Below are 20081 nucleotides of genomic sequence, written 5' to 3'. Positions count from 1 at the left end.
CCAAAGCTAGATAAAGAAGAAATAGAACACCTAATCAGACCAATTACAAGCAGCGATATTGAAATGGTAATCAAAAATCTTCCCCAAAACAAAAGACCAGGACCTGATGGATTTACAAATGAATTCTACCAAACATCCAGAGAAGAATTAGTGCCTATCCTTCACAAACTCTTCCAAAAAATTGAGAAGGAAGGGATAATACCAAACACGTTCTATGAAGCCAACATTACACTAATACCAAAACCAAACAAGGACAACACAAAAAAAGAAAACTACAGATCAACCTCCCTAATGAACACTGATGCAAAAATCCTCAATAAAATTTTAGCTATCAGAATCCAACAATGTATCCATAAGATAATTCACCACGACCAGGTAGGATTTATTCCAGGGACACAAGGATGGTTCAACATCCGAAAATCAATCAACGTTATCCGACACATCAACAAAAAGAAATATAAAAACCATATGATAATATCAACAGATGCTGAGAAAGTTTTCGACAAAGTGCAACACCCATTCATGATAAAAGCCCTTGAAATTCTTGGGATACAAGGAACATACCTCAACATTATAAAGGCCATATATGACAGGCCAACAGCCAGTATCATTCTCAATGGTGAAAAGCTGAAAGCATTTCCATTAAGATCTGGAACAAGACAAGGATGTCCACTCTCACCACTGCTTTTCAATATAATACTGGAAGTCCTAGCCAGAGCAATAAGACAAGAGAAAGACATACAAGGAATCCAAATAGGAAAAGAAGAAGTCATACATAGAGAACCCCAAAAACTACACAGAAAAACTAATTCAAATCATCAATCAGTTCAGTAAGTGGCAGGATACAAAATCAACACGCGAAAGTCAGTAGCCTTTCTATACACAAACAATAAATCTGAAGAAGAAGAAATCAAAAAAAAATCCCTTTTATTATCGAAACAAAAATAATCAAATACTTGGGAATAAATCTAACAAAAGAGGTAAAGGACCTATACAAAGAAAACTATAAAACACTGTTAAAAGAAATAGAAGAAGACACAAAGAAATGGAAAGACATCCCCTGCTCATGGATTGGAAGAATAAACATTATTAAAATGGCCACCCTACCAAAAGCAATATACAGATTCAATGCTATTCCAATAAAAATTTCAATGTCATTCATCAAAGAAATAGTACAATCATTGATGAAATTCATATGGAATCACTAAAAACCCCGAATAGCCAAAGCTCTCCTGAAAAAAAAAAAAAAGAAGGGAATGGAGGCATCACACGCCCAGGCTTCAGACTATACTACAAAGCCATAATCATCAAAACCGCATGGTATTGGAACAAGAACTGACACACAGACCAATTGAATTGAATAGAAAATCCAGAAATAAACCCATAGATTTATCATCAACTAATCTTTGACAAAGGAGCAAAGAATATACATTGGAGCAAAGAAAGTTTGTTCAATAAATGGTGCTCGGAAAACTGGGTCGCTACATGCAAAAGAATGAAGCTTGACTACTACCTCACACCATGCACAAAAACTAACTCAAAATGGAAATAGAAATAGAACAAGACGTAAGACTAAAGAACTAGACGTAAGACCTGAAACCATAAAATACATAGAAGGAAATATAGGCGAAACACTACATGATATGCACATCAAAGACATCTTTATAGACACATCACCCAAAGCAGTAATAGTGAAGGCAAAGATCTACAGCTGGGACTACATCAAATTAAAGAGCTTCTGTACAGCAAAAGAGACAATAACAAAAACAAAGAGAAACCCCACCAACTGGGAGAACATTTTTGCACACAACACTAATGATAAAGGACTGATCACAAAAATCTACAAAGAGCTGATGAGACTCAACAACAACAAAGAAAATAATCCAGTCAAAAAATGGGTAGAAGATCTAAAAAGAAACTTCTCTGAAGAGGAAATGCAAATGGCCAACAGGCATATGAAAAAATGTTCAACATCACTTGTAATCAGGGAAATGCAAATCAAAACTACCATGAGATACCATCTTACACCAGTGAGAATGACACATATTAAAAAAACTAGCAACAACAAATTTGGCGAGGATGTGGAGAAAAAGGAACTCTTCTGCACTGTTGGTGGGAGTGCAAACTGGTCCAACCACTATGGAGAGCTGTGTGGAGATTTCTTGACCTACTAAACATAGAGCTTCCATATGATCCAGCAATTCCACTCCTAGATATTTACCCAAAGGACACAGAAACATCAATTCCAAAGAGCACCTGCACCCCTATGTTTATAACAGCACTGTCTACAATAGTTAAGCTTTGGAAACAACCCAAATGCCCAAAAATAGATGACTGGATCAAGAAGATGTGGTACATATACACCATGGAATATTACTCAGCATTCAAAAAAGATAAACACATGCAATTTGCAGCAACATGGATGGCGCTGGAAGGGATCATGCTCAGCGAAATAAGCCAGAAAGAAAAAGAAAAATACCGGATGGTCTCACTCATAGTAGGAATCTAGAAATCTTAAATAAGGGACCAGGAGAAAGAATAACTATAAGAAAGTAAAAATCAAAATGACAAACAACTATGAACCAGAGACAGTCTATGGGGGTGGTGGGAGGGGAGGGATTGGGGTCAAAATAAGGGGGTCGCAATTGTATGGGGAATATAAAAATAAAATTTATAATAAAAAATAAAATAAAACTTGTAAGTTAAAAAAATAGCTAAAACAAATCTATTAACAGAAATTTAAGAGGAATATTTGCTGGATCAAATAAAATATTCAATTGTCAAGAAGCATCACAATGTTAGTGATATAATGAATATGATAAGTACAACAAAAGTATATTTCTAAATTTTTGTAAGAATAATATATAACTATAACTTTGTTGTAATCTTGATGGAATAATATATAGATATCATACCATCATCAGTTTTCAGATGAAACAAAAAAAACAGTCATTTGTAACATGAAAAATGTACAAATACGGTTTGTGTTTTTTTCAATTACAGTCTTTTATGTCTTTGCCTCCAAAAGTAATAAATTGCAATGAGAAATCATAGGAAAATTCCAGAGCCAAAAGAACTTTCAGTAAACACCATGAGCCCCAAATATTTTGCATTTGGTATAGAATTACCAGTCAGTCAGTGGCACACTGGGATCTGTTGGACAGTCAAAATTTGATGGCTCAGGCAAGCATAAATGGTTATTTCCTGTCTCTGCAGCAATATCTAATGAGTAAGCAAAGTATTGATCTTTATTTGGTTCCTTAAATACATGTGACTGAAGTTACCCTAAGGCTTCTCTCCCAAACTCTCCTTGGGATCCACACAATAAGAGCACTTCATATTTTCTTCTTTTGCTCCAAAAGTACAACTTTGAAAGCAGCATCTAAGATAAAATCTAGTTCTTTATATAATCCACTCAAACAAAGTTCATCCTGGAAAGAGTTTTGTGATGTAAGTTCAATGGAAGCAGTTTTATATCACTGAAGGATCTGAGCTCTATTCAGTTATTCAATATTTATCAGTTACCACTTAAAAACCTGAGACTATGAAAACCACTAGTGGCACAGCAATGAATGAGGCAAATCTACTGTGCTTCAAAGATTACAGTTATGACAGGAGAACAGAATTGTAGAGACAGGGGAAGGATGGAAGGAGAGAGAAGTGAGAAGGAGGATAGTTTGGCAGGGAGGGAAGGAGGGAGAGAGAGAAAAAGAACTTGAAGATGGGGGGGTAAGAAAAAAGACAATTTACATATAGTATAGGCACAAAGGAGAGACAGGCATTTTCACTTGGAAGGAATGGCAGGGTGGAACGCTAAAGAACCAACCAATTGCCTTTCAGCTTTTACTCATCTACAAAATCTGAACTGATCAAGCTTGCCTATGTCCTTAATGCTGTCAAATCCAATAATTTGCTATTAGTAGATACCTTAACTTCTCAATAATATTCTGCAAACTTAAACTTTATCATTCTGTCTTCCTAGGATAATTCCTTCTCTCAGTTTCTATAATATCATACTCTTCTTGCTTGACTTTCCTTTATGTAATCAGCTGTTCCTTTTCAAGCTCATTTATTTGGTTTCTTTTCCTCTCAGAGCCTTAGAATTAGGGCCATATGACCACATTGCTTTTCCTGCGCTGGCTAATCCCTCTGCATGCATCATGGTTAAGAGAAGTGAACCTTCAACCAAAGTCCTTAATTCAAACCTTGGACTTGGCAATTATCAGCTGTGCAATTTTAGGAAAGACATTTAATTTCTATGTGTCATTGGTTTTTCATCTATAAAATGGGGTTACCATAAAGTATAAATGGTACATGAAGTATATACATTTAAAATGCTTCAAATAATGTCTAGCATAAATTAGGCACTGTATTTTTATCTTATATATGCTGTACATTTAAATGCTTATGACTACTATGCTACTATAAATGCTTAGGATTCCATTCTGTCTCTTTAACCTCTTATTTGAAAAGTAAGAGTTCTGTCTCAAACTGCCATCTTATGTCTAATTTTAGATGTCTAATTGGATTTCAAAAATAACAAGACTGAAGCAAACTCTTCATTACTCTTCACTCGAAACTGTTCCTTCTAAACCCCCACTCTCATTTTATTAAATGACTCTACATCTAACTGCCAAAGCCAAAAACTGATGAATTAACTCTAATTTCTCTTTTCTTTAATCTTTCTGCCATATCCAATTTATCAGTAACTTCTCTCAGATTTATCTCCAAAATACATCCTAAATTCATCACATCTAATCTCCTCTATTACTACGACTTTAAACCAAGTCAACACCATCTCCTTTTGTCTTCTTGACCATTTGCTTGTTTCTTCTCAAATTCACCCTTATAGTTCATTCTTTATAAAGTCAAAATGACTTTTCTAAAAAAGTTAAATAGATAATTTCATTAGAATAAAAGATATTAGGAAAAAATCCAATCTTCACACTCTGGGTAACAAAAAGCTTACATAGTTAGGCATTCCTTTTTTATTTCATCTCTTTACACCTCCATCTCCCCTTACTTATTATTTTGCTATTTTGACCTTCTTTATAGTCTTTACAAACAGAAAGTTCATTTCTACCATGGGAATGTGCACAAATGCTTACATCTGTCCTCAGTGCTCTTCTTCCTAAATATCACATGCCTGGATCCTTCTCAAAATCGAGATCTCACCTCAAATAAGTTATTGAGAATTTAGTAGCCTCCCAGTCATTAACCTCATTTTCTTGTCATTTTCTCCTCCTTCCCTGATGTCTTTTTAAACATAAAATAAGAAATAAGCAGATTACATGGTGTGTAATACTCACAAATAAATGTTAATAATTATATATACAACAATTTGTTAGGAATGGTGACTATATACTAATTAGAACACAAAAACTATATCTGGTTTCACGAGCTACTTAACAAATATAATTGCCCTAAATCTAAATTAACATACATAACCGAGGGTCAGATCTATGCTGGCCTAATGAACTCAGACCTCCAGTTTGAGCCTTAAAGGTGTCCTTTCATTTAAATTACACAAAAACAGGGTTCAAAGATCTTCAAATTCACTTCCTATCCATACCTGCCACCCTACAGATTTAGGACCCCTCAAAAGCAGCGGCATAATTTGCGTCTGACTTGCAGAAGAAAGCTACTAATAAATTTGTCTCTGCTCTTTTTAGAAAGAACTTTTAAATCTTCAATGACACAATAAGAAAGAGCTCAAAAAATTCCTAGTCACATTTTTCTTATTTACTCAGTTACTCTGGAGTCCATACTGACTTGTTTTCCTTTAGTTGTGTCTGAACAGTTTGACAGATTACTGTGACAAGGTTACTTTTAAATTGATAAAAGGTTTGATTGTGTCGGTGCATTTGTCAAAACTGTCTGACACCATGTATAATGGACTCTGCACTCAGGGCCCGGATGGCACTTGAGTATGCTCTTACTATTCAGCCTCAGCGCAAAGCATAAAGAGACATCCAGCAGGGTTGGGGAAAAGTCGGGAGATTAACTTGGGCAAAGCCTCAGCTCCAGAGCACAGACACTGCTACTCTGTTTCCCTGGTTTTTCATGGTGGGTGTTTCTCCTCTCTTGTTAAATGTTAAAGTGACATTTATAGCCTCATTTTAAAGAAAGCGAGGCTAGGGTGTCACAGCATGAGCAAGGTGAACATTTACAGAGGACAATGAAGGGAAGGGCACCTGACTTCCTGGTGTTCTGGCGAAAATTGGAAATCTGTGCACACCTACCCAGGAATTAACTCCTATTCCTTCATTCTGCTTCAAGTGGTCTTACCAGAAACATCTACACTATTAACAGAAGGAAAATCACTCTATGCCTGCACAAGGTGTCATTAAACCATTACTTCCACAAGGAGGGAAAATCGGTGGGAATTTTGCAAGCATTAATTAAAATGCATAACTTATGGGCTTCCTTGGTAGCCTAGAGGTTAAGTCTCAGCGCTATCATCTCTATGGTCCAAGTTCGATCCCTGGCCAGGGAGCTGACCCACATGGTGCAGCAGACCTCTCCCTTCTTGCCAGCGACTCCCCTTAGCAGTATATTTCAATAAATCGCCTGTTCTGCTCCTCAGACTGTCTCTGGTGAATCCTCTCACACCCCGTACCCCTAACCTATACCCCCGTTCTTCACAACAAAAATAAGAATAAATACTTAAAAAATGTGTATCTTATGAGGATGGCTAAATAAAAGGTACTATAGATATGAAAAACACAAATGCACTGATGAATTTCTCTTCATTGTAAATCATGTCCATTATGTTAATATATGTGTTTTTATTTTACTTTTATTTTTTAAAGATTTATTTATTCATGCATACAAGACCTGGGGTATAGGCCAGAGGTGTGGGGGGTGAGAGGATTCACCAGAGACAGAGTGGGGAACAGAACAGGCAGATTGACCTAAGTACACTGCTGAGGGGAGCAGCGGGTGAGTCAGGAGAGATCTGCTGCACTATGTGGGCAGCTCCCTGGCGGGGGATTGAACATGTGCTGCAGTGGCTCTAGACAGCTTCACAGGTTGTGTCTTAATCCCTTGCACCACCAGGGAGAAGGTAGTCCAAGGTCATGCTTTCAATCATATAATAGAAGTTACCAATTTCTCTGATGGAGGAAGTACAGCTGAATATATGGAAAATCATCATACCATCAAATTATTATTTGGTCTAAAAAGTTACAATGTTCTCTCTCCCTCTTTATTAAGACAAACATTATCTTTCCCCACTTCTACCTCCTTGACATAAACAAAGGGTATATCATCTAAGTATTGCATCCAGAGGTTTCAACTGATAACCCCTCACCATGAACACAATTATATAATCCAAAATGCTTTTATTTTCATTATGTTTTTCTTAGTGCTTTTAACATTGCAGCAACTAAATGTTTAGTAGCATGTTGATGACCCATTCATAACTGGGTACGAGAAAGAGATTAACTAAAAACTCCAGTGATTTGTGTCCTATTTTGTGCTATTTCACTCTTTCTTTTGTAGTACATTTGGTTAATTGTCTCTCAAGTCCTTGCAATTTAATGGAAAAATTAATGCATGTAAAAAGAGACATCTTTCACCACACATAATTATTCCACCACTACAATTATTAATTCTCACAGTCTCTTCTCTGATCATAAATTAATCTTCCTCCAATTTGCTTTTCAACTGTTCCCACTCTGATTATTTATCACATGGTGCCCCTTCTTTCCACTCTGTAGTTGAAATTATCTTCTAAAAAAAATAAAATCTGACTGTCACCTTCCTTGTTTATGACAATTAATGGTATCCTCCTGTGCTCTGAAGATAAAACAAAGTTCCTAACAAGAAAGTTCCTTACAAAGGGGCTACCTATCCTTCTCCATGCTTCCAGCTCACTTGACCCCCTTCCTTACTGCTCTCTCTCTGCTGCAATCGCAATGGACTTTTCTCAGCCCTTTGTCCTTGTCATTAGTTCTGCACAAGTGAAGTTCCTTTTGCCTGCAATTTTCTTATTTTCTCCTCATTTATTTAAACCAATTGTTCTTTCTGATCTTAGCACAACTGTAATTTCTGCAGAGATGTCTCTGTTCTTTGCCCTAAGTCTCTTCCCATATTACAAACAATAACATGCTCTTTTCTTTTCTTGTACCTATGGTTACAATTTTATATCAAATCATATGATTATTAATCAAATGAAGACTATTTTCCCTAGTTGGTCTAAAAGCTGAAACAAGGCTTTGGTCTAGATTTACTTACCCTTGAATCATCGATACAATATTGGACATTCTACAGGCCCATGTTGTGATGGAGAACGCAGTAAAGTTCCTTGAAATTTCTCTACATAAAGACATTACAAGGTCTTTATAGAGTTTCCTCCAAGACAAACTATGTAATGAATTCATCCAAAATGTAGGTATAACTAGAGATATTTCCCATAAAGGAAAAGCATTCTTCATTTCTATTGTTCTTCAGTCTTGTCTTCTTTGATTTTAGTGTGACCCAAACATAGGAGTTTTGATGATAAATGTGAATGGAACTCCTTAATAAAAATTTGTGTGCAGATTATATATTGAGAAACAATGTAATTTCTTGTCTTTGATATCATTTTCTTGCTTTTCATTACTATTAACATGGATATTGTATTATAATACCAGATAATTCAATATGCCTATGCCTTTTTTAATGTCTCTGTATTCTATTACTTTATTACTATGGATAATAGCAACTATTGCATTTCCTATAAGAAAATATTAATTTTAAAAGTTCTTATAATTTCACAGGAAATAAACATGGCAAATGGATCCTGATAGCAAATTCATCTAAACCTACAAATACTATGTTTTACTGGTGAAACTGAAGTCATGAATAAGAGGAATAAAAAAATATTTAATCCTTTATAAGACTGCTAATGTAAAATAGTGATGAGAACTCCAAGAAACTAAAGGATGGATCTCTATAAGATATATCACTTTGGAATAATTTGAGCTAAGATCAAATAAGGTCCATAAGTTTATGAGAAACTTTTACCACTCCCTCAACCATTCAATAACCTAGAAGAATAAAAATTGGGGATATTACCCAGAATTCAGATTTTTAATAGAATAGCCTTTCTACAACAGAAAACTATTTATATGGTTGGGCAAACATGTAATTACAGGTCTTCATCATAAAGTCACCCTCTCTTCATTATGTGAGTTCCCTTCCTCTCTGCTGTAGTGCCAGGTCCCTAGCCCACTTGTAAGGTCAACTATATTTTTATCCAACTATATGTTGGTCAAACAATCAAATTAATGTGAGTTTTATTAGGGAGAAAAACAAATTTAATGACATATGTATGTTAAATAAGCAGGGTTTTAGATCCTAACATCAATGGGGCTCTCTCTCTGTCCCCTAATAAAACTGACTTTAATTTGATTGTTTGACCTGCCTAAGAACCCAGAGATAGGGGGAAATATCCTCTCAAAACAAATAAGATTGCCGCTATCAGAGAGAAACTAAGACTTTACAATTGATCTATAATTGTCTTCCAAAGGCATCTCCAGCCATTGGGCCACATTCTTACAACTGAATCAGCTCAGACTGTGGCCCAGCAAACACTGCAATAAGGTAACAGTGAGAGACAAAAAGCTGACTCAGAACAGGTTTTACTGCTAAATAAGGAATTCCTCAATGAAATGCAGAATTATAAAGGGAAAGAAGTTTAAATAACTATTGTTTTCCAAGACATCATTTTAAACATGGGAAAACCAAAGTTAGCAAGGGACAAGACCTTTGTCTGAAGTCACATAGCAGCTTGCAGCCTGGCCAGGACTAAGACCCAGATCTCATAACACACAGCTCTTCCCAGTACACTGTGTTACCTGAGCTCACTCACTACAGTTGTCTAGAAAAAGCATCTGAGCAATAAAGCCTACATTCACAGGCCTCCCTGGTGCCTAGGGGTTAAGTCTCAGTGCTATCACTGCTGTGGCTTGATTTCGATTCCCAGCCAGGGAGCTAATACACACATGGTGCAGCAGACCTCTCCTGTCTCACCTGCTGCTCCCCTCAGTGGTGTATTTCAGTAAATCCGCCTGTTCTGCTCCCCACTCTGTCTCTGGTGAATCTTCTTACCCCTCATCCCATACTTCTGGCCTACACCCCAGTTTTCTATGCAAAATAAACAAAATTAAAATAAATAAATAAATGCTAAGATACCAGAGAACCCACAAACACTTTTATAGCATAAGCCAGGTTGCATTACCTGGCAACAATTAATAAGTTGCCCTCTGTTCACTTAGCATTCCTTAAATTCCTCATATGCACAAAATAAATATTAACAAAACTCCTTTCTTTAATAACAAAGCTTCTGTGTCATCACCTCTCTTTCCAGATTTAAAAACACCTGTATAGGCTTTTAGGTAACACTTTCCATTTATAAATTTCTGGCAACATTCTCTGCATAAATTTCAAGCTACTGAATCTGTAACAAATCACTCACAGAATTCCTGGTTATTTAACAATTGGTTCCAGTACACTAGCCTGAGGGAGCTCCCCAACACACCACAGCCACCCCACGGAAACCTACAAGTAATCAAACTCAACCCACTCTTAGAAAAGGAAACTGAGGCTCAAAAAGAGTAAATGATTTGCCCCAAGATCATACAGTTACTGAGACGGTATCAATAACCTTTCTATAAGTGAAACGTTATGCACCAAAATAGTCAGTGGTCTATATATTAATGTAGAGAAAATGATTTCAAGACTAGCAGCATCAACACAACCAAAACTCTATTAGAAATGCAGATTCCTGGGCTCCACCCCATACCTAGTAAATTACAATCTGTATTTCAACCAACTCTCTGAAGGGTTTAGAACAATAGGAAAACACTTGGCCTTCAAACCCACCAATAGCTTACGTTTTCATGGATGAGATTCATATAGTCATCAAAGATGAGCGGTATCCTTTTCCACACCAGCATCATAAAGCAAGACATATGATCTGAAATATCTTTCACATTTCCCAAGACTCAACTTTTTAAAATAGTTTAGATTATTCTAATAATAGGAAAAAGTTGAATTGTTTACCTTCCACTTGTCAATCTCAACATTTCGTAGACCAAAATATAAAATATTTTATATGTCATCCCTGGCACATTTCTTTTTAATGCAACTGCTTTTAAATGAGGTTTTACAAGGTTCTGTCTTACCTCTTGGACAAACATAGGCAGCCAAAAGCAACAGGTTAGCCCCATTCTAATCCACATACTATCTTGACATACTATCATACATTTGGTTTATCTGACAATTCCTGTATGTGTGTGTGTAAATAGGTAGGTAGGTAGGTAAGTAGATGACAGATAGATAGATAGACAGATAGATAGATTGATAGACAGATAGATAGATTTACCCATGATCTTAAAAATCCCAAACAAGGGCTAATAAATGCTTTTTGCTATGTTTTCCTCTTCCAATATATTTTTTAATATTTTATTTTAATTTTTTTAGATTTATTTATTTATTTATACAAGCACTGGGTACAGTCAGAAGCACGGGAGGCTGAGAGAATTCACCAGAGCCAGAGCGGGGAGCAGAGCAGGCAGAAGGACCGAAGTACACTGCTGAGGGGAATAGCGGGCGGCAGGAGAGGTCTGCTTGCCATGTGGGACCCTCCTCTGGTGGCCGGGGAGCAGCCGGGGATTGAACTGGTGCTGCAGAGGCTGCGGGCAGCTTCGCAACCCAGCACTCAACCGCTGTGCCACTGGGGAGGCCCTCCAATATTTTAAAGGTTTGAAAATTTACAAAATAAACACCCTCTCAATCTTCTTGTAAAAGTATTGCAAAAGAGAGAAAGAACAATTGAGTAATAGTTTCTCTCCATTTAAAATAACCAGCTAAGGCAAAATCAAATGACAAATAGCTTCACTGATATTACTTCGATAATAATCAGATAGTAATCTAAAAATATAGATCTATGTAAGATACTTAAATCATTATACATTATTAATTTTATATGGAGGGTAAACTTAAATATGGTTAATGTATTTGCACAGAAATAAGAGTTAATAACATAAGTGCAGCAGATAATAGAATAATGAATACATTTTGGAAGGGTATTTAATCACCACCATGTTTTCTAGCAATCACCGAACCAGTTAATGAAAACAATTGCTAACCTTGGTGGAAAAGAGCTACCTTGGAGTTGGAAATGGACATTTTCAAGGAAAGTAGAAGATTGGCTTTAAAATCTGCAATTTTCTGGTCTGAACTGAACATTTACCAGCAACTGGCTAAAAGCACTTTGCAAGCCCAGAAGTAACGATGCTGAAATTGATACTTCTGTGTTTTTGCGATTTCCCTCACAAACATCCTCTCCCTCCAAAAAAGCAGCTTTTTTCATGAGATTCATCATTGATTCCACCAGCCACACAGTTTGAGAGCCCAACTTAATGCCTCCTCATCATCTTTCCGGCCAATCCACACATGTCTGCCAGAGCTCTTGCATATTCTCAGGAACTTGTTGAGAGTCCCACAAGACATAGTAGGATTAAGATCTCAAATTTTAGTCCTATTGCTATGGTAACAGTGTTCCTCATGGAGAGACCAAGTCTTGTGTGAGACTGAGCCCATTTAGGCGAACACTTGGTTTAAAAATGGCACAGAGAGCAGAAGGGCACTTACGGTTGACACAGCTTGATTAGGTCCTGGTCAGTGGTGCCCGGTGGAAGACCTCGAATGTACAGGTTGGTTTTACTCAACTGTTCCCCGCTGCTGTTGTTGCTGCTGTTGTTGCTGCTGCTGTTTGTGCTGGGACTGGGAGGAGCCATGGGGTGGGGAGCTGGTGCATAGGACTGCTGGAAACAGAAAAGGCTGTTACTGGAAAAACAAAACCAGCACCTATTCACAGGCCAGCAGAACAACCTGAATGCAATGCAAACTCCCTGAACTTTCTAAGGCACACATGCACACATGTATTTATATGCCTTGGTACTATGCTTTACTTCTAAGAACATTTGCTCCTCCCCAAACCGCCCAGCCCTGTACTTGAATCAGCATTAAGTTAGCCATACATGGGACAAAAAGAAGTGACCAGATGTTGCTGAGAGTAGCACATGACTTGAAGTTGCCCCTGACTACAATGATTTTCCTTAGACTTGTATAGGACCATGATAGCTCTTTCCTTGAATTAAAGAAAACAGTTCACTCTTCACAATAAAGCTCTCCCCTAGCTCATCTTGATGAGTCATGGATCTTTGATTTGCTCTATTCCTTTGTCCCCTCTTATTCTCAAACAAAGCTTCCTCATATTTTTTTTCCTCACCATTACTCTCCAGCACAATTCCTGATTTATAGAAATTACCCTATCGTGATTCTATGAATGAACAAGTGAATCAATGAATCTATTTTATCTTTGCCTCCAATCCCAAACCTGCTTCTATATACTTTGTTTAAAAGACAGAGTCATCATACTCTCCCTACAGTCAGATTGCCTTAAAACTACTGTAATCCAGGGATTCAACCCAGGTACAACTGACACCTTGGTCATAAAAAAAGTCTATTTGAGGAACTTCACTGTTCATTGTAGGATGGTAGAAGCATCCTTGGTCTTCACCCACCAAATTCTAGTAGCAGCCATTCCCCAGTGGTGATGACCAAAAAATGGCTCCAAACACTGACATATGTCTCCTGGGGACAGTGGATGGGGAGATATCCCCCAAAAGAGAACACTGCTCTAATCTGTCACACTAATATGGGACAAAATGGAAATAAATGACCCAACCAACTTATAATAGGTAAGATCATGGTCTTTGTTATTATTGCCAGAAGCTGATATAGTAATTCATTATACTTTCTCTGTATACAGGTATATCTTGTGTGAAGCTCAATATTCCCACTAATATGCGGGAGTAATTTCCAAAAGTTCAGTGAGCTAATACAAACAAAATGGTTCCTGGAAACTAGTAATTGCATAATAAAATTTAGCAACAACAAAAAATGTAATAATAATCATAATGGTATGTGTGGTTCCTATCTGTCTTGCCAGTGATATTAGTCTATGTAACTCTCCCATATTTTTTTCAGCCATAATCCAGAGTGCTAGCAGGGCACAATGAACAGAGTCCAGTAAGGAAATTCAAGATTTAAAGTCTTGAACTAATACTAATGAAGACTCATTAGTTGATTTATAAGGGGCAAGAGGTGTGTACTTATGAAACAGTAACTAGGTGCTTTATTAATACTTAGGATATAGCATGAAAAATATTAATGGAGCCAATACAGAGACAAAAAACCAAGTTTTAATCAGTGACCAACTTTTATTTCCTACTATAGTAGTCTGCTTTATGCTTTCCAGAATTTCACATTTGCCCCAGTCCTAATTAGATTCAGTATGTCAAAATTTAACTCATTATATCTGCTGTCTTATACCTCAATTCCCTATACAAACCACCCATCACATTGCCCTATTTCTTTCAGGGCTACTGTCATCTTCCAGCCTCCATGTTAGAAACCTTGGTGGTAGTTTCCTCTGTCCTCTAATCCTAAATCTCAAAATAGAGTTATCACCAAAATATGAGAAGTTTCTACAATCACCACTTCCTCTGAATTCCCATCATTTCCCTAGGCCAGGATCGGAACCACCTCATTTGTGATGGACTTCAAGCTTCCTATCTGGCCTACTTTCCCTCATTCTTTGTTTGTATAGGGGGTATGGGGGGTGGGGGTGGGATGTGGAAGGGGATAACACAGGATGGTCAAACGCAAACACAAATTGGTCAAGAGTGTAAATGGCAGCTTAAGGCACAAGAAGGCTGAGAGCTCATATGACACAAACAAATCCCAGAACCTTCAACTGTCTTCTTTGAAATAAACATTTTTCTCAACTATTTCTTTAGCATTACCCAATTGAAGACCAACATTTTTTAAAAAATGATTCTAAGATGAAATAACACAGAATACTTACTATTCCCAATATTGGAATACAATAATATCCATTGCCTTTCAGAATGTAAAATTGTATAAATCTGCGTTCTAATTCTTGGTTAGTATGAAAAATTGTTCTCTTGACCTCAAAATTCTCTTTCACTTCTCAGACATCCCATAACACTTAAGCTTGACCTTTTTACAAGCCTTGCACTTACTAAGTGGTCAATACCCCTAGCTGAAGTGGTGTCCTGGTCTCTCTCACAATGGGACAGATGGGATTTATCTCTTATTTCCCTTATGTGCTTGCCTCTCTTAAATTTCCCAGGCCTTTTTAAAAGCTGTTTGCTACCACTGTCACCTCCCCTCTCTCCAAATTCTTTGAATTCCATTCTGTACTCAGCCTTCTCTTAAAATGAGGCTTTGTTTAAAGCATTTTTTTTTTTTCCTATTGCATAGCCTTTAAAGCCACTGGGGAGCCAGAAAAATGTCTCCAGCTTTATGTATCCAGATCAGATAGACCAGTTCAGAATGAGCCCTTGGCTGATCAAATAAGAAAGTACCAAATACAAGATGATCAAGACATGTTTACTTAATTCTTTTTTTTTCTCCCAGAAATCTTTGCAAGAATTTCCATAGCTGAAATACCATTTAGTAAATTGCATGGTGCCTAAAACAATAAACGTGCCCTCTAAAGGACTTAATGTATTCACTGGGAAAAAATTAAACAAAACAGTCAAAAGCAAACTGAAGCTGGGATCAGTAGAGGGAACTTGTATGCATGTAAATGAAGTACGAAACTTATAAATAGGAGCAGAAGCATCACACTTTTGTGGAAAAAGGATGTATTTCAAAAGTCCTTTGAAAAAAAATACACAATTAAAGATGGTTTTCTATGCCCTATTCCTGCTTGTGAATTCTAGAAATTTGGCTGCAAGAGGACAACTCTTTATTGATCCACTCAACCCACAGATTTTGCTCCAGCGTTGATACTTTTGTTAATCCTTAATATTGCACTTATCTGTTAGTGATAACACTGAATGATTCAGGTAGCAGCCTGCATTGTAAATCATTGTTTAGACTTAAGAATTATAAATTTCTTCCTCTCCACCCATTTTCTAAATACACATCATTTAATCAACAGACCATTGGCAGAAGGTTCCCAGAATGCCTGACAAATACACAGGCCTAAATGAATTAATTTGTGAAAAGCCAAAACGATTTTGTATGCTGACTGCCAAAGACAAATGACCAACTAGAGCATCTAACACCACCACCAAAAACAGGAGTGTCAATAATTTTAAAGGGGTCAATGGGTCACAGCAGCCACTTTGCTGATTAAAAGCGACTCTAAAACCTTTCTCAATTTTTGTCTCTAGCTGGAGTTGGAATTTTATCACTGATTGGCCTCTAAATCATTTTGAGGCACTAAGGAGAAATTACAAAATGTTAGTTAAAAAAATATTTTCCTTAAAATGGACTTTGTTAGATTGCTCAAAGTCACACTTTGTAAATCCTGTTTAGGACTGATGAGGATTTACAGGCTGAGGTTACCGAATACTGTAATGCTGTGCTATAACCAGGCAAGGGGGTGTTATGAATTTGCAGCGTCAGCGTGGTTAGAACCAGTGGAAATAGCAGGTTTTAAGCAGGGCTTGGGATGACACCCTGATTGAAGGAGGGAGAATGAAGACTTCAGCTGAAGTTGCACTTACTGAGTAAGTACTCAGCTTTTCCCTAGGTGTTTACACATGTTGGCCAAGCTGGGAGGGCCTGTTAGCGATTAGGATGGTAATTAAAGCCTCCTTAACCACAGGTAGGGGATGTTAAATCAGGACAGCAGTGTTGATGTCCTGTTAGAGAAATAAATTAAAATGACTCAGCATCCATTGTGGATAACGCCCTTCTAATAATTAGAGCTAACTTTCATTGTGTACTTGCAGAGTATTTTACATTTATCTTTGTCATATATAAGCCCGATGAAACAAATGATATTCTTCTCCTTTTACAGATGAGGAAACTAAGAGACAGAGAAGGCAAGAGACCTTCCCAAGGTCGCATAGCTGGGTCCTGATTTGAACCCAGAAGGCTGACTCGAAAAGCTATGCAATCTCCCAAACACTCATGTTTTTAAAATTTTTATATGTGTGTGTGTGTATCACACACATATTACATCATCGTTTATTCTTGCACAATGTTTTATTTCTCCTCTCAGGTGTAATCCCCGTACAATCCTCACCACCAAGTCACCCGTGCACAATCACAATAGTCTCTTGTGCTCTTCCAGCCTTTGCTTTAATCCCTCTCCCTGCCCCTCCCCTGCTGAATATCTCTGATTTATAACTGCCTGATAGTTTTCTCTCTATTTTTCCCCAACCCCTTTTTTTGATTCCCCTACATTCATTCCTCCTATAAGTGAAACCATCCAATATTTTTCTTTTTCCTTCTGACTTATTTCACTGAGAACTTCATTCCTTAAGGATACAGACACCAATAAATACAAACACTTCCTTGCAGAGCGCTCTGGAAGATGACATGCTAATAAAAGCTCTGGCACATCCAAATATAAAGGGGAGGGGGAGAATGATGATGATAAACAGCATATAGTCAAAAGGAAGGTTAACAAGTCCTTTCTCTCTATCAGAATTTAAATGAGGTCCATTTTAAAATTTAATTTCAAGGGGGAAGTGACCATCAGAAGCAAGCCTGTTATGAGTTTTTCAAATCATGTCAAACACAGGGGTTCATTTGTCAAGATTCATGGTTTGTTATTTAATAACAGGAAAATGAACTGGCTTGTAGATCATCCTAAACAGCTGATTCATTTAGTGTGCTTTGTTAATATGTCTCATTTTTCAAGTTTGAAAACTGCATCAACAGGGTACTCCTACATTCTTGTAAAATGCTTCGTTTGAGTATGTGGGTTTGGAGGGAGGTTCACTGTTTTTTACCCTTTCTGTATTTTGAAAGTAGATTTGAAAGGCAGGGGAGTTTTTGTTGGTTGGTTTGTTTGAACAGAAAGTATTTGAAACATCCAATAAATCTTGTGCACACATCTTTAGGGTAAAAAACATCATTAAAAATCTTATTTTACACAATAGCAAATTATATTTGATAAACAGAAATGAAAACTATAGACAGTAGCCAGATAATACTATTTCCAATAAGGTATGATTTATTAAAAACATATATAAAAAGGGCTTCCCTGATGACCTAGGGTTAGTTAAGTCTCAGTGCTCTCATCAATACAGCCTGAGTTCGATCCATGGCCAGGGAGCTAACCCACATCTGGTGCAACAGACCTCTTCTGTCTCACCCGCTGCTGATTTATCAGATTATTTTAGTAAATTCACCTGCTCTGCACCCCACTCTATCTCAAGCAAATCCACTCTGCCCCCACACCTCTGGCCTTAACTTCAGTTCTTCTAACCAAAAAAAAAAAAAAAAAAAAATCTATAAAAGGAAGCAGAATGCTTGAAATTAGAAAGGTAGCATGCATATGATTGATAAGCAAATGTCAACTGTCAAGATGTGAAAAAACTATATTAATTTAGATAAAATTGATTTTATGATTTAGTCATAAAATCGGAAATTGAGAAATCTAAACCAAAGTTATCAACTTTGTCACCCCTGATATCTTGGACAGGATAGTTATTTGTCTAGGGAGGTTCTCCCGTATATGATAGGAAATGTAGCACCAACCCTTTCATCTACAGCTAGATGTGGGTTGTAGTACTTTGAATTGTGGCACCAAAAGTATCTCCAGATTTTGCCAGATGTCTCCTGGTTGGGGCTGGGAAGTTGTGAGATTGTTCCTGGTTGAGAATCACTGCTTTAAAAAGATTCCCTTTCCTGGAGGACCAATACCATCCCCCTCAAGGAATAATGATACTCACTCAATGGACCAGAAACTACTTCACTGAAAACCCCACTACCTAATCAGAGCTCATCTTCTTCCCACTAAGCACAAAACACAGCTTTACCTCCCCAAGTCTCCACCCTCCGTAACTTTGATGTTGGTACGCCGCATTTCATTTGCAATAGACTAGGTCTGAAACATACTTCTCCTTCTGATTGAAAACATAACTCTTCCACAAAGAGAATTTTAAATATTTTTTGCATGCGATTCCCCTTGGCTGGGATTCACAGGGCCTTGATGCCAACTGCAGTCAATTCTATGCCCAGCATCTGGTTGCTGGCAGGAAGCTGAGCAGTTGGTGAGGTGCTTTGGAGTAGCCTTGGCCTCCATCATGCAGCAGTCTGTTTTTCTGATGGTCTCCCCAATTTGTTTTTATTCATCTCCAGTGCAAAAGAATTTGTTCTCTTTTATCCACTCAAGGATAAAGCCCTGGATAAAGTCTCCCAGGGGACTGATGTGCCAACTCTTTTACTATCCCAAAATGAATACAAACCACATTCCTGTCTTAAATCATACATTATTTAGCTTGCACGTAGGCATGCAATACATTGCTCACTGGATAATGCCGCTGCAGGCTATTGGATTCCTCTCTCCCAGACGGTGCAATTTCCACATAACTTTGCTTCTGCACTGTAGCTACACCTCTAGTGTGCACACAGCATGAGAGAGTGGACATGGCGAGAGTCTGGAACAACCTCAAATGAGGGTGAATGAGAATGTGGTCCACAAAAGCTATAATGAATATGGCTAAGTGAATATCTAAGTCACGCCATGCAATTTTAGCCATAGTTTCATGAACCACATATATTATGGTTTTGCAATTTTATGCTAGGCAATTGCTTCTCCATTATCTAGAATATGACTGTAGGAAACAATTGTTTCAATGATGCCTTTCATAATAGAGTTTGGTGAAAACCTGGCCCACCCCACTTCTCTTTTCCTACCCACAGTTCAGGTACGGAAATGAGCAATAAAGAACAAAAGTCCTCACAAAAGGCAATCATTTGCACATCTCTGTCAACTGGTGTAGGTAATAGCTGCTGTCAACAGAGGTAAGATAGTGCTTAAGAGCTGTAGACCGCCAGCTAAGAATACTGCTCTGCCACTAACTAGGTAGACACTTAAACCTCCATTCATGAATGAAGACACACTATGATGATCACACCTCGCAGGACTGTTGTGAGGCTTTAATATACACACAACATGTAAATTCCTTAGCACAGTCTCTAGCAAGAAGGAGTGTGTTCTTGTTCTTTGCATTTTCATCAACATCATCCCG

The 20081-nt window shown here is 37.4% G+C and overlaps 1 protein-coding gene across 8 annotated transcripts in view; it reads right to left on the bottom strand.

The window, feature by feature from the left end:
• The window catches only part of RBMS3 (RNA binding motif single stranded interacting protein 3), a 661354-nt gene that overhangs the window by 505542 nt on the left and 135731 nt on the right, over positions 1-20081 (bottom strand). For 5 of the 8 annotated variants that reach the window (XM_037525598.2, XM_054692904.1, XM_054692903.1 and 2 more), the window contains exon 2: positions 12643-12815. In XM_037525598.2, the coding sequence (XP_037381495.2) occupies positions 12643-12815 (173 nt within the window). The remainder of the gene's footprint in view (positions 1-12642; positions 12816-20081) is intronic. The other 3 variants (XM_054692902.1, XM_054692907.1, XM_054692908.1) reach the window with 1 other exon arrangement.

The sequence above is a fragment of the Talpa occidentalis genome, unplaced genomic scaffold, assembly GCF_014898055.3.
Source record: "Talpa occidentalis isolate TD23 unplaced genomic scaffold, MPIMG_talOcc4v2.1 talOcc4.10, whole genome shotgun sequence".
In the NCBI taxonomy this organism is placed as follows: Eukaryota; Metazoa; Chordata; class Mammalia; order Eulipotyphla; family Talpidae; genus Talpa; species Talpa occidentalis.
Note: the sequence above shows the minus strand (reverse complement) of the source record. Positions and strands in the feature narration are given on the sequence as shown.